The sequence below is a fragment of the Cupressus sempervirens genome, chromosome 2 (genome assembly GCF_028749045.1).
Source record: "Cupressus sempervirens isolate cs-2001-9-10 chromosome 2, ASM2874904v1, whole genome shotgun sequence".
Classification (NCBI taxonomy): domain Eukaryota; kingdom Viridiplantae; phylum Streptophyta; class Pinopsida; order Cupressales; family Cupressaceae; genus Cupressus; species Cupressus sempervirens.
Genome location: NC_143119.1, coordinates 56,321,203 through 56,338,078, shown reverse-complemented (window position 1 = coordinate 56,338,078; position 16,876 = coordinate 56,321,203). Strand labels below are relative to the sequence as shown.

Genomic DNA, 16,876 nt, shown 5'->3' with positions numbered 1-16,876 from the left:
GCTCTGATACCATGATGAAAAATAGATCTAGATATGCTAAAAACAAACCAAATGATAGACAATGAAAATATATAAGAAATAAGTACTTATAATAACAATAAGAAAAATGGAGAAACATTTTATAATGATTTGTATAACTGCATAATAGAAAAACATTTTATATTGATTTGTATAATTACATTGTGTCTATTTATAGAGGGCTTTGCAGCTTCTAGATTCTGAAATGGTAAAATCAAATTAATTTCCATCTTAACTAATTCTCCACTTGGACGACTGACTGTTGCAGAAACTTTAGTAACATTCTCCACATATTGCAGTTCAGTTGAAACTGAGACGATGCGGATGGAGATTTTAATTAATTTTATCCAACACTTTGCTTGGCTTTGCCTCGAATAATGCTTCTAAGATGTTTTAAACAAACAGTGTTGTTAGCCTTCTGTTTTTGGGAAGGTAACATTAAATATTTGAAACAGGAAAGTTACTAAACTTTTTAATCCCCCATGGAGTCACCAAAATTCTCTAAATTTAGAGTTTTTTATTTTATTTTTTCTATAATAATTTCAAAGATGACTCAGAGATGCCTCAAATTGAAAGAGCTGAGTAGATTATCTTTCTCTAAATTTTCTAAAATATTCCTTTAACCAGAAAGTAGAAAAGAAAACTAATATTTGTACATGTAACCATGACAAAGATGTGAAGAATAGATTAAGATAGTATGAATGATGCAAGCCTCAAAGATCACATAGCAGATATATTCATGGCTTGATGTAACAAATGAAGGAATTCATAAGTGATTTTGAATCACGCATAAATAACAATCTAAACGAAATGCAATGAATATAAAGCTTTAAAAAATTTCTATTGTTTCGTGGGTAAAATTAGAAAATACAAAGATTCTATAACGAGAATTCTTGAGGGAAAGAAAACACTCATTGTCTCCCTTCCTTTACAATAGAAAATCGGGTAATCCCCTTATCCCTTTTCAGAGCTAAAGAAGTCCCCGCCCTTTGAACGGGGTGACTTTCCAGTTACTATAAGTGAGTCTTGGGAAAGAAAGCACTTTTAAAATTTTATAAGAAGACATGTTTCAATTAAAATTCCCTTTCATCTCTCCATTGATCCTTTCTTCAATTGACCGGAAGTAGTCTTCTACACCACATTTACATTCTCCAACAAAAGGAATGTGTTAGGTATTCTATTGGAAGTCAATCTTAAGTCCATCCTTCAGAATATGAGTTGACAAAAAGTAATGCCTACACTTTAGTCATTGGGAAATTGAAAATCTAAATATCATTATAATGCTGTCTAGCTGCCAAACAGTTTTAGGGATCAACAACAATGGTTTTCAAAACCATTTTAATGTCAAATCTCTCATTATAAATCTCAAGAAGCTAACACTAGTTCTTACTAATCCTTACTTTCTCAATTAAAAGTTTCTCTGGCATTTCCAACACAACTGTGAGAATTCAATTTCAGAGATTAAGAGTAGGCTAGAATTTTTCTTTCGGTCCATTTGTTTTGTGGAGGATGATAGGAATTGGTTTTTTCATAACCAGGATTTGAAATTTTTTGCGTTTGTTTCAAAATTAGTAAATTGGAATTGGAATTCGCGACTTCCAATTTTATCTCAAAACCAGGTTTTCTGACTTCCTATTAGCAAGTAGGAATTGAAAATCAAAACCTGGTTATGTTTTTTGAGGAGTGTAAAAACAATAGATTGGACTACTTTTTGAAGTCTGCCTTCAACTCAAAGTTTACGCATAACAATGTGTCTTCACATGCATCTTCTGAGTGAAACAAACAATTCAAGTAAAATCCAAAAAATAGGAATGAAGATTTGCAAAACCTTGATTTGGCAAAACCAAGATTTGTAGAAATCTTGATTTCTACAATTCCATGAACCAAACAGACCCTCAATGTATCGAAAACCTTCATATTTTTACCCTAATAAACGATTGTTCAGGTCCCACATTTTTACCTTCCACCCAGCTTACCTATGTAACTCATGTGGACTTAATAATGACACTACTTAGGTAGCAAATATGTATTTTAGAAGTGTCGGTACCAACAACTGTGTGAGTATTGAGAGGTAGACAATAATGAACATTTTAATGTATGGTGATTATTGTTCCCTCCTCTTTGAGGTTTTTATTTCCTCAAAAGATGGCCCTCTTCTACCATGTCACTTGCAAGTGGTTTGTGTGTGATGGGAGAAGACGACTTTCTAGGCCTAGTGTTGTTCTGTTCTTCAATTCAATTTGTATAATGTAAATATAGATAAGTGTATATGATAGGAAAAACTAAAACTGGGAGGTTAATATAGACTAGATTTGATCAATAAAGGATTATAATGTGTGACTAATAGTTATCTTTTAAAAATTACAAAAACTCTTTTGAATGAAACAATTGTAGTGTTTATTGTGAGAGTCTTTTGAAATCATAAATTTAAATAAGGGAATAGTCTTGTTTTAACATGTTGACATGTAGAAATTTGCATTAACACAATCGTAAAGTTTGTCTCTCTAGAAAGTTGACCTAATAAACTTGATTCAAACACATTGCCAATTTATTGTTTCTTGATGATTAATTGAAAACAAAGAACCACTAAATGATCTTGATTGTACAAGTACACGATAGGATCTAAGAGTTATTTGATTGAATCATACAATTAGAAAAGAACTAAATTCACAAATTCAATCTAAAGAAATCATAATCTCATGTACAATTCAAAGGAAGAGATCCTTGTTTACTAAAATAATAGATTTAAATACCACATAAAATTAACTTGCACTATGGATATATGTTAATTAATTAATATAGAATTAACTACCTAGTGATGTGAAAAGTAAATACCCATTTCTTCATGCTTAATTAAAAATATAAGGGGCTTGCTTATTTATCATCCTTAACTCCTATTCATCTAATTTAAACAAGTTTTATTTCAACTAATACGGACCAAGATTAGTGAGAGATGCATGGCTTACGAATTTGAATATATCAATTGCAATAGTACGGACTGAGAAGGATATATTTGTAACATTTTACATATAAGACAGCACATTTCATGTCATATGCAGTTTGGATGGACCCGCTCTAATAATCGCTTTTCTCTTCACCGACGGGGAGGAGAGAGTGCTTTCGCTTTCCACTGCATTTTGAAAACGAGAGTTTTACCCATAAAAGAGGAGAAAGGACGCCCGTATTTCACTGAATTGAAAGACACGAAATGCATGGTTAAAAGAGAAGAATTTTCCGTCACAGAGACAAGACGGCGCAAGTCAAGACATGGTCGAAATCTTCGGCTCCGTCCACTTTCACCTGGGTAAAACGCAGGTCGATACAATTTGTGCAGGGAGAAGGAGAAGAAAAGATTCTGACGTCCTTTCCCATGGCGTGCGTGATCGCCCACAATTCTTCTCCCATCGCCACCAGCTTGTAACGCATTCGGTACCTCGTTTCACACCCGCCCTCGCCGACGCACCCCACGCGCACCCACCTCTTGGTCGACGGTTCGAATCTCATCACCTCGTTCGAATGCGATTGCATGGCGTACAGCGCACGACCTCCTACCACCGCCACAGCCGGTTGCGCAGCATTCGACTCCTCGACGTAGTTGAGCCCATTTCCCCACAGATCGGGCAGCAGCGTCCATCTGCCGGTCACCGGATCATACGCCTCCCAGGAAGAATGCACCCGCGTGCACTGCCCGTCGTTGTAAGACCCTCCGATCACAACAAACTTGCCGCCGAAGGCGATCCCCGTGCAGTCGATCCGCGGCATTAGCATCTCCGCTAGGGTTTCCCATCGACGGCGCACAGTGTCGTATCTGACACCACCGGCTGTTGCCCGTCCGCTCACCTCGTCGCGGCCGCCGCTGAAATAAACGAAATCGCCCAGAGCCGCGCACGCGTACAGTCTGATGTCTCTGTATGCCTCCGGAACCGACGGAACGACGCTCCACCGTCCGTTTTCCACGCTGTAAGACTGGAACCCCACGATCTCGTTCTGAGCCATCGCGGGGAGTTCCGGTAACAATACGCTGCCATTGGCCGCCACGCTTCGGAGGTTTATGCGGGCGGAGATTTGCGAGAGTGGATTGCACAGAGAAATGGCGGCGGGGGCGGCGGAAGAGGAAGATGGGCGGCGCAGGAGCAGCCATTTTGTGTTTTGGTGAGTTGCCTGCAGATAGCCGGGGTCGCATTCGGTCTGGAAGAGGGCGAGGAAGAGGTGGTGATCTGGCGGGATGCTGAGAGAGCGGCGGAGAGACGTGGGATTTGCCAGTGCTTTTCTCCACGAGCGGCACACGCACCGCGCCACCGCCGCCGCCGGAGGAGGCAGCTTTGCGAGACAGAGAAGCGCAGTCTCTTCCACCATGTTTGGAATCATCGGCTCAGCGTATCCGCCGGGCTCCTCATCTTCGGCCATGGCTTTGAAAATACGAGATGTGGGATTCTTGGTTTCTACTACGCTTCAATTTATGGTGTGAAGACAAGAAAGTTCGCTAGTATTAGGTGGTACAGTTGAGCTGTGGAATTTGATAAAGTAAGGATATGGGGGAGGGATCACGTGGAATCGATTAACACACATTCGCATTATTGAAGTGACGGCCAAAATCATTCATTTCTGTCTATGTCGACTACTCTTCAACGACGTCAGCTCTACTCGACGAGTATTATCCCAACGACTCTCATCGTCATCCATCGGCTACGACGGGTTTGGTGACGGCCGTCGACATTCTAGAATGCTTACCTCTAATGTTTCTAATGCTGAAAAAGTGCACTCTCTCGTCCTTTCTGGAGCTTTCCTTCTTACCAAAATTTTAGCGTAATGCAACTAGTCTTAGTTTTGAGAGTGGGTATATTATTTATTTTCTATAATGTTCTTCTGTCTAATAATTTATTTATTTTTAATTGCCCATGGCTAACTAGTCTACCTAGTCGATAGAATTGCGTATATTGGATTTTTTTTAATTAAATAAAAGGATAGAAACACATTCTGACATTATTTTTATTAATTATTAAATTGTTAAAAATGTGAATTGGGTCAGCTACATAGATGCTTCCATTATTTTTATGTCGTAGTATATACATGGTCTCACTTTTTTAGTAGAGTAGGTACAATATATCTTTCACTTTTCAGTCTAACCACTTTTAGTATTTTATTATGAAGTATAATAAGTGTTTATTTCTATGGGAGTGGGTATATTATTTATCTATTTATAATATTTATTATAGATTCGTTTTAGTTTGTTGTAAGGAGTTTTTGAATAATTTTATTAATTAAAATAAAATGACATAATTGTTTCTAAATATTCAATTCAAGTTTATTTTTATTCAAATTGTTGATCACTTTCACAATAAAGTAATTTTTAGGTAATTAATTAATTGATAGGCTTTTTATCATGAGGTCTGCCTACTAGAATTAAGAATTCTCCGACTTGAATTTTATGGTAGATTTGTTAAAAATGATGGGTTGAAATTTTTATTGAATTTTCATCTTTAGAATTGTACTAGTACTAGTGTAACTATAGTGGGTTACACTTTCTCGGAGGAAGAAATTCCTCCAAAATCGCGTAAGATGAATTTTTTGCCCAAAAACTTTCGATTGAAGGTAATCATATAGTTTTGATAGGAACTTTTATAGTTCTATTAAAACTACTTTTGAAGGTAGTTTCGATCGAAACTATTTAGTTTCTAAATAGAATTAGTTTCTATCAAAACTATCTAATTTTTTTTGAAAGAAAGTTAGTTTGTATCAAAAATAACAAACTAGATGGCTTTTAAGAAGTCTATAATATTTTTAGTTGTTTTTATGGCTTCCAGGGTCAATTGTTAGTTTCAGATGGAGGACTGAAGACATGTCATTTTGCATGACACAAGTACTTGGAATGAGCTTTCTAATGACTATGGATCTGATACATTTTTAATTTTTGAAGTACATATTTTTTTTACATTAATCGATAGAAGTTTGTTATAAAAAATAAACCTATATATTGAAAAATCATGGAAAAATAGTAAAACAAATATTAAAAAATTAACTACGGTTTCTATATTCGAGTCCTCTTTCAATCACATTTTTTTTGAAATTAGGTAAATATATAATAAGTTACATTTGTCAAAAGCCATGTATGTCCAAATTAGTGTTAGGTCAACTTTAAACTCTGATAAAATTTGAAATACTAAGCATAAAGATATCAGATCACCTCCATGGTTTTAATATGGATGTTAAAAAACTAAATTCAAAAGAATCACATTGATATCTATTGTAGAAAAATATGTGTGTAAAAAACAATGTCACTTTTTAAAAATTAGATTTTTGATAACACACCATTTTTTGTGGGAGAAAAATAATTCAATCAAATCAATTCAAAAGAAAATTAAAAAATATATTTAGAATCTACACAAAAAATCCTAAAAGACTCTAATTTGCTTCATCTTCAAATTCCTAACCATTAAATGGAAATTTGCATTTGAAAGTGAAAATTTTCTTGAAAATTCATAGTTCAGTGTCAATTTAGGCAAAAAAGTGTAACCTATTATTGTGGCTCCATGACGTCTTATCTTAGAATTGTTATATTGTTAATTTATTATAGTTATTCACTATCGATTTGATTTCTTTACAATAGTTAACAAAATACATACAAATATTTCAAGCTCATTAACCATTTGTAATATATATTTTGCAGCTTTTTCCATTCACTCATTTTGAAACACTCATTGCAAATTGACTAATGGGGGTGAACTCAAAGGATGTGAATTTCACTACACTTTTTAACTGTAGCATATGGTCTTGTCAGGGATGAAAAAGACTTTAGTAAATTATTTTCCTTATCATCTAGTCATTTCTTATGTTGAAAGAAAAAGTAATAACAAAAGTACAATATGAAAAAATTCTAGTAATAGGTATGAGACTCACAAAATCTTATTGTCTCTTTTCAAAAAAGAAATGAAAGTTCCAATTGATTTTCTGAAACAATTTATCTCCAACTACCATTTTATAGGCCCATGTCTCCCAACATATCAAAATAATAATAAATACATAGAAAGCCATGAAATATAATTTCACGACCCATTTTTCCTTAACTATAATGCCATATAGAATGACTAGTCTTGGCATGCTCTGCAACCCATTTTTTTCTTAATTATTATGGTTTTGTCGAGTAGGAAATGAGCATTCCTTGGATATTCAAGGCTATGTGGATTTAGACTAGGTTGGTGATGGTAATAGAAGAAGATCCACTAGTGCATATGTGTTTACATTATCCAGTGGTACAGTCAGTTGGATGAGAAAACAATATGTTGTGGTCATTTTATCTACTATAGAGGCAAAGTATATGGTAGCTACTCATGCTTGTAAGGAAGCCATATGACTAAAGAGATTGTGTTCAAATATAGAGTTCAAACAGGGTGCAATGATAATCTATAGTGAAAGTCATTATGCAACATGCTTAGCGAAGAACCCAACTTTTCATGCCAACTTGACAAAGCACATAGATTGACAATATCATTTTGTAAGAGATATGATTGAGGATGGAAAGGTGAAGCTAGATAAGCTAGAAACTTTGGTGAATGTTGTTGATGTCACTAGTACATTTGGGGTCAAATTGCTATGGTAATTTGTGGCAACGGTGTAATTTGTGATCATTTTCATGTTTTCTTTTTTGCAATTGAGTCTGAAGACATTGCAATACCAATGTTGATGTTGTAATTGTGATGCCCACGTGAGCATAAACAAAGAAAAAAAATGACATAAATCATTCCCCATTTGTTTTGATTGTAGAGAGTTGTACGCGAAAGAGATGGAGAGCTCCAAATGAGAGTGGAGAGTTGTGAATGTTGTCATGCCCTTGTGATTGGTGCATTTCATTGCCATGTCCTTGTGATCTCTACATTTTGTTGAAATTGCCCTTGCAACTCTACCATTTCATTTTTGTGTTGTGCCCTTGCTTTGTGATTCTCTTCAAGGGCGAGAAGAGGTACCTATGTAAATGTTCTTTTCTTTTCCTTCTAAACTTGTATGTCTTTATATTTCCTTCTAAACATGTATCTCTTTATATATTTAGAGAGATCTTTTTAAAGGTGGGTATTACATATTAGTTCACAACAGAAAAATTGAGCCAGCTGCATACATATTCCATAATCTAAATAATAAAAGAATAAACCTCACTCAACCTGTGCTGAATGACTTACCTCAAGATCCTACACAAAAAATGTAGACCACAAAAAATGGCAAGTTCACAAGAAATTTTACAAAAACATATCATAGCAGATATTTTTAGAAAGAAACAAGCTATAATCTAGTCTTTATATATACATAGAGATCTTTTTGAAGGTGGTTATTACATATTAACACAACAGAAAAATTGATCCAACTGCATACATATTCCATAATCCAAATAATAAAACAATAAAACTCACCCAACCCATGCTAAGTGACTTAGCTCAAGATCCCACACAAAAAATAATGCAGAGCACAAAAAATGGGCAGAGTTCGCAAGAAATTTTAGAAATATATATCATACTAGATATTTTTAGAAAGAATCAAGCCATAACCTAGTGAAATTGGTCTAATTTATGATTAACTGAGTTAATTACAAATTCTTGTAGAATTTTCATCAAATTAGGTACAATAAAATGAACAAGTAGTTGTTCCCAGCTAGCAAGATCAAATACAGTTTTTAAAGGTGATAAAATTGCATATGCATATGCATCACTTGCATGCCAAGCATGAAGTGCATCCCTCAACTTATAATGAATGGTTGGATATAAAGACTCCATAAGCTGGCCCAACAATGGAAGCCAAGGATGTAACCATGCATGTATTGGCATAGTCTCCTTGTGAGGATCCCAAGTATCTATTACTGCTATTGATTTGGGCATCCTATATGATCCAAAATGTTATGAAGTAAAGAATCTAGTAGTAACTTCTCCCATGTCTCTAGAAAATGTAACATAGGTTTAGGGTCCCTTGGCTCCTGGGAATCTGTAGCAACTATTATCACTATTGGAAGAAAAACTTTAGTGAAGAGCTGAGTGAAAGGAGTTGAAGAAGCAAGATCTACTTCTATGTAAATGCCATAATAATGAGGCTCATTCCCTTTCATAAACCTCTACCACAATGACATTACCTCTAAACCATGTAAAGGATGTTGAAGTGGTTCCCAACCTTGATACACTCTTATAAGAAATGGCAAAGCAAATGCAGATGCAATACATGAAAAATTATACAACTTATATTCTTTATACATACAAAGAGATTTTTTTGAAGGTGGTTATTACATATTAGTACAACAAAAAATTTGATCTAGCTACATACATATTCTAGAATTCAAATAATAAAACAATAAAACTCACTTAGTCCATGCTAAGTGACTTAGCTCAAGATCCTGCACAAAAATAATGCAGACCACAAAAAAAGGGCAGAGTTAGCAAGAAATTTTACAAAAACATATCATAGTAGATATTTTTAGAAAGAAACAAGCCATAACCTAGTTAAATTGGTCTAGTTTCTGATTAGCTAGGTTGATTAGAAATTCCCGTAGAATTGTCATTAGATTAGGTACAATTAAAAAACAATTAGCTGTTCCTAGCTAGCAAGATCAAATATAGTTTTTCAAGGTAATAAAATTGCATATGCAGATGCATCATTGGTATGCCAGGCATGAAGTGCATTCCCTAACTTATAATGAATGGTTGGATATAAAAGCTCCATACGATGGCCCAACAATGGAAGCCAAGGATGTAACTGTACATGTATTGGCATAGTCTCCCTGTGAGGATCTCAAGTATCTATTGTTGCTATTAATTTGGACATCCTATATGATCTAAAATGTTATGAAGTACTGAATCTAGTAGTAACTTCTCCCATGTCTCCAAAAAATGTAACATAGGTTCATGGTCCCTTGGATCCTAGGAATTTATAGTGGCTATTCTCACTGGTGGAAGAATAACTTTAGTGAAGAGTTGAGTGAAAGGAGTTGAAGAAGCAAGTTCTACTTCTGTGTAAATGCCATAATCACGAGGCTCATTCCCTTGCAAAAGCCTCATCCATAATGACATTACCTCTAAACCATGCAAGGGATGTTGAAATGGTTCCCAACCTTGAAACACTCTTATAAGCAATGGCAAAGCAAATGTAGATGCAATACATGACAAATTGCATAACTTTTAGTCTTTATATATACAGAGAGATCTTTTCAAAGGTGGTTATTACATATTAGCACAACAAAAAAAATTGATCCAACAACATACATATTCTAAATTCAAATAATAAAATAATAAAACTCACTCAGTCTGTGCTAAGTGACTTAGCCTACACAAAAATAATGTAGACCATGAAAAATGGGTAGAGTTCGCAAGAAATTTTACAAAAACATATCATAACAAATATTTTTAGAAAAACAAGCCATAACCTAGTTAAGTTGGTCTAGTTTCTAATTAGTTGGGTTGATTACAAATTCCTATAGAACTGTCATCAGATTAGGTACAATAAAATGAATAATCAGCTGTTCCTAGCTAGTAGGATCAAATATTATTTTTCAAGGTGATAGAATTGCATATGTAGATGCATCACTTGCATGCCAGGCATGAAGTGCATTCCCCAACTTATAATGAATGGTTGGATATAAAGGCTCCATACATTGGCCCAACAATGGATGCCAAGGATGTAACCATGCATGTATTAGCACAGTTTCCTTGTGAGGATCCCAAATATCTATTGCTGCTATTAATTTGGACATCCTATATGATCTAGAATGTTATGAAGTACTGAATCCAATAGCAACTACTCCTATGGCTCCAAAAAATATAGCATAGGTTTAGGGTCCCTTGGATCCTAGGAATTTATAGTGGCTCTTATCACTACTGGAAGAATAACTTTAGTGAAGAGTTGAGTGAAAGGAGTTGAAGAAGAAAATTATGCTTCTATGTAAATGCCATAATCACGAGGCTCAATGCAAATGGATTACATGACAAATTCCAAGGTGATTAGATGATATTTCAAACAAAGAAGAAGTTTTGACACAATAATGATTCATGTTTAACACCATTCACTCACACGTGGATAAACCAATAGATGACTAAGTTGAAGGAAAAAATAATTCCATTGAAATATGAACTAATGAAAGATGTAGAAGAACCAAATGAACTCTAGCATAGGTGTTTGATCCTTGATAGCTTTCTTTTTAACTTTCAAGTATTCAAGCTTGATCAACACCCCCACTTGCGAACCTCTCATCTCAAGAACTTTTTGTATTATTTCAACACCATGTTCTTGCTTTTGAGCTAACAATTCTTTAGGTGCATTTTCTTGTAAATTTTTTTTCTTTTGAACAATTGTAAACTCTTAGAAAATGCATTCTTGTTTTCTATTACCATTGACAAGCTTCCCTTGAGCAAAATCAAAATGAAGAGGCATAAATACACCAAATTTTTCTTTCAAAACCATATGTGCAGATATAAACATTAAGTAAAATATGTCCAATATTTTTGCAACTATACACATTAATTAGACCAATTTTTTTCTTTCAAAACCATATGTGCAAATATAAACATTAAGGACAACATGTCCAATACTTTTGCAGATATACACAACCAACTCAATAAGCATACAAGAACAAGTTATTCTCGTGAAGAAGGATCATGTCAAATAATACAAGGGAATTTGATCAAAATAAGGTACTAGAAAATAGGTATTTGTTAGATTTGTCTTCCTCAAGCGAGGAAAATATAGGAATAGAAGAAGAAAGTGAGAAATTTAGTATGTTTAAATCAACGAGATTGACTCAAGGTCAAAATACCAGAAATAAATTCAATAAGTGCATGAAATTTTCCCTTGCTCAAGGGGGGTCATGTTCTTATTATGATGAGAGTGAAGGTGACTTTGATGTGCCCTTTAGGAACAAAGATCTACAAAAATAATGGGTCCCCAATGAACTTCCTCCAATAAACACTGATTTTTGTGTTGGAGGGAGGATTTATTGCATAACACCATCCTCACTACATGGTTTGGGCCTATTTTCCATGGATGGCATAAAGATCTCTTACAACAAGGTTGTTGAATTGATGAAGTATGCCAGACCTTGCTATGATTATAGTAGTTGGATGCAGATTGTTAGATATAAAAAAAGAATGTGTAGGTATGCACTCGTGGTAGATTTATAACAACAAAAACTATGTAGATACATCTAACTTATATGACTAAACTTGGGATATATTGAGTGATTATAAAGAGCATATTATAGAGTCATGGTGATAATAAAGTGTAGGGTGATGGTAGATTGATACATTGAGGTGAAGAGATTCTTATTGATTACAATTTGAATCATATACATACAAATAAAGCCACTATCATGGGTGAGGTGGTACGCACTATCCACATTTAAAATCAACACCAATCAATGAATCCAAACCACCATAAAATTTGTATTTTTTTTTGCTAACTTAGAATAATAAAACATGTGTTTTAACATATCTCAATGTTTTTTTTTTGAAATGCAGGTCTACAGTATGGATTAGCAACCACAAGATATGCACGACGGTAATGGTTCTTCTTCTCGATAGGTAAAACTCATTGTTGTTGTAAAAATTAGATACAAGAAATATGTTAATGCATATTTTTTATTATGTTTTATTCTTCACTACTATTTTGAATTGATTTTTAAAGTGGGAAAGGAAAAGGTAGTCCACAAGGATGAGGAGTTGCACAATGACCTGGATGAATTTATTAATAATTTTGAGTTAGCCCCTGATCTTGCGTTTGCATCGTAAAATTTTATTTGTAATCTAGGAAGAAGGATATCACAATTGGCATAAACTCAACCTTAGACTCCTACATTACAAAACACAAAGGATAGGTTGATGTCAACCTATTTTGCATGTACACAGTAAGTATTAATGTAGTTTTTAATTATAACAAAAGTTCAATAGTGGTTTCTACAGTATACTCTTTTTATTTATGCCATTAAATAAAATGCATGTGTTACTTTTTCAGAGGATGTTGAGGACAGACATGGGCAATCCCCTGGAAGATGATACTTTAGGTGGTTCAAGCACATTGCATGTTCTATCCTACACTTGTGTTTTTCTCGAACAATATTTTATTAATAGTTTTAACAATCTTGTTTTATTGTTCTCTAACAATCTCATTTTTCATCTCGTACCATTGATCCTCTGTTCACTATGTTGCCTGCTACAAGGAATAGAATTGAAGAGGCACTGTCAACTTCAAATTCGGCAACATGTAGCTTGACAAAAGATGCGGTGGCTCCACCTATTGGTAAGTAGATTTATCTTTTTCTCTCTCATATTTCATGTGTTTATTTCACTTGAACTATTATTTCTTATGGGTCATTTTGTAATATTGGATTCATTTTATGTAGGAGGTGATGAGGACCTTCCTAGGTGTTCCCATGTTAGATGTACACGAATAATAAATAATTTTGATCAATTTCTCATTAGCAATGAAGATGGTCTTCCCCCGAAAGTAGCCCAACTTCCATGTACATTAAAGATTGATCCATTATTTTACTATACAATCTTATACTTATAATAAAATGCACTACCTTCCATGTAATCCCTTGTAATAACTACTAATCTCATTATTATTTTGCATAGAATAATATGTTTAATAAAAAACTTACTGATGAATGTTTGCGTATATTTGGGTTGACGATACGCACTAGGTATCATATTTTGATTTAATTCCTAGATCATGTTTCCTTAATTTGATCAATTTCTTAAAGTAAATTAAAAGGTAGCTTTAGCTCATTTATGAATCCAATAGTTTTTTAATTTTCTTAAAAGGTGGAATTTGCAAGCGAAAGAGTTAAAGGACCAACTCATTGATGTCATGACAACACTTTTTGGACCTAACATCTTTCAAAGACTTAGGATCCTTGAGAAAGAAGGCCAAGCTTTGAAGTATATTAGGTACAAATACAATGAAAAAAACTGTTGTTATGAGCACCCCCCATATATTCCTATTATTAAGTGGGAGAATCTTATAAAGAATGCCACTGAGATAAAAGCAATAGATGATGGAGAAATGGTACCACCAGAGGAAAGAAGGTATGTCTTAATATTAAGAATGAAATTATGTAATAACTACTCTTAATACTTATGTGACCTAACATATTTCAAACTTCACATAGGTTGCTTGACACATCAAAGGCAACCAAAGTAAGAAAACAGAAGCACATACAACACAAGCTCAGCTTGGGTGGATATTCAAAACTTTCTGCATGAATTGTAAGTATATGTAAATGAAAAATTATATGCAAATATCTATAAATTTAAATAATTTGGTCTTGATGAAATTGATTACAAAAATAATTCATGATATCAAGTAAAAATGTAGGCCATGGAGTTTTAAAAAAACTTCTCAAGAGGACAAGAAATTAGGCTACACAAAAGGCTATACAGTCGTGGCTAAATGACTTCGAGCAATGATTGTGCAAGGTTCTTCTCCTAGATCTATCAATTAGGTAAATAAGTCAATTGATTTTTATTTCAAATTTAATACTTTATTAATTACTCTATTTGATAGTAAGTTCCAAAAATATAAGTCTTTATATTTCTTTTAAGTAAGGAAATAATGATTATATATTTGTTTAAAACTTTAAATTGAATATATATTTATATGTTCTAAAATGAATGATTAAGATTTCTTAGTATTTGTCTTATATTTATATTTATATATTATTGATGAATGCACTAATTATTTACATTGGATTGCAATCTACCAATCCCAATACATTAGTCAAGCACCATGGAGGTGGCGATTCGAATGTGGATCCTAGTAGTCAAGGTATATATTTTCTATTCAATTTTTGATTTCTAAATTATTAATGCAAGTAAAAATTTTAAATTGAATTTGATGTAGTAATACAAATCTAATTATATTATGTGTTGGGATTAAGAAAACATCTTGTATTACAGTTGTAGGGGATGCATAGGTTGTTCCTAAAGAGCGTGTTGAGGTCCAAGCCACTGGGCAAGATGATGTGGTTGGACAAGGTAAAGAGCACTATAATGTTCTTTACAATATTTAAAGTCTCAACTTTTTAAAATTTAACCCTTTTATTTGTTATTGTAGATGACCCACCTTTGCAAAGGATAGCGAGTGCACGTCCACATGTGAGAAGAAATATCAATGATGACATGGATATGCCTCTACAACAATATAGGGAAGGAAAAAAAAAAAATAAAGAAAGAAGAAATGATTCATGTGAACTTATGTAACTTATTTGATAATGATTGATGTTTATGTCTAGATGTTTTATTTATGTTCTATTGAATGTTCTAATGAATGAATGCATGTTTTTATGTTCAATTGAATGTTCATGTGAATATTATTATGTTACATTTTATTAATAGAATGAATGAATTTAAGATGTTAACGAGGAATTTAGATGTGGGGGGTGATTGAGCTTCCACCTTCACTTGGTTGGCCCTGATTAGTAGAGAATATTAAACTATTCTCAAAACCAAGTGAAGCTCATCATTAACCTATGATTGCATGAAAATAATTGTGTGAATCTCTTGGTTTTAGGCAATGCAGAAGGACACTATAGTCAAACTCATTGATTTATGAAATTTAGTTATAGTGTATGAAGTATTCAAAAGAATGACTTTCTACGGGATTGTCTCAAATTATTCCTATCTAAGGTATTCTATTGTTTCTATTTATCTGCAATCATGTTTGATTGCATTATTATTTTTACATTAATGTCTTGGATCACATTCTATGATTCATCATATAAATAAGAGAAAGATATTAGAAAGCATGATCCAATGTAAACAACAAAAGTAAAGTATTTAGCTTGATTTCTTTTGAATTTCTTGTAGAATCAATATTGTTAGGATTTATCTCGCTTTTTCTTACTGTGGGGTAGAGAAGAATTGTAGAGATTTGTATATCTAAGAGATTATAAGGAGATTCTTTCCTTCCATGTCTAGAGGAGGAGGCCTTAGAAGAAGAAGATAGTAGTGTTGAGGAGATTGAAATGTTTTTAATACATAGAAAGCTCATGTTCATAGCTTCTCATGAAACACCATTAAGGTAAAGCTTGACAATAGATGAGGTTGCAAAGTCTGGTCATTGTGCTTCTAAGGTAGAATTTTTTCCTTGTATATTTAGATCTAATGGAGCTATTTTTCTAATGGAAAGAAAATTAAATGATCTTGTCCTTTCTTATTCTGATGTAGGGGAAGGTTCCTCTTATATCACAAGATTGACTCCATCAACTACATATCTTCATTTTTGTATTGGCAGTTTCTCATGTCTTGTCTTGCATTGTAATTATGACACTAGGCTGGGAAAAGGTATGAGTCACAAGGCTTTTCTCCTCTTATTGTTATATTTTCCACTTTCTCATCAAGAATGATTGCATTTGATAAGTTTTGTTGTAAATTTGGAGACATGAAGAAGAATTTGAATAGAAACAAATGATATTAGATCATTCTAAAGTATACATTTATTCATGATTTTTATTTTTTTAAAAAAATGATTCTTGTCATACAAATTGACTTGATATGTTGGGAGGTAGTAGACTTAAAGGGAGAAAAAAAATCTTCTAGGGTTATGAATACACCATAATTCATGTGCTTGTGCATTCTATTGTTTCATAGTGTTCTCATGAACTATTCTCATTATTTTGTTTGAGTGTGGTGATATGTTGAATAATATTATAGGGAGGAAGCATAGGATCATAAATTATGGTCAAATATTTGTCTTCAAAACATTACCAAATTAGCAAAGGAGGCTACCATAATATGTCATGTACTTGAACCTATGTTTCATTTTTTTGATAATGGGAAACATTGGTCCCTTTGGAATGGACTCACACTATGTGTTCTATATGACATGCAACACTTAA

At 33.5% G+C, this 16,876-nt stretch overlaps 1 protein-coding gene across 1 annotated transcript; it reads right to left on the bottom strand.

Annotated features, from left to right (window-relative positions):
* Positions 1 to 2,976: 2,976 nt before the first annotated feature.
* On the bottom strand, positions 2,977 to 4,907 carry LOC149571040 (F-box/kelch-repeat protein At3g27150-like). The gene has a single exon (XM_089812605.1). It carries the CDS (start codon positions 4,423 to 4,425, stop codon positions 3,256 to 3,258), a length of 1,170 nt encoding a protein of 389 aa, XP_089668731.1. The 5' UTR covers positions 4,426 to 4,907; the 3' UTR covers positions 2,977 to 3,255.
* Between the last annotated feature and the right edge of the window lie 11,969 nt (positions 4,908 to 16,876).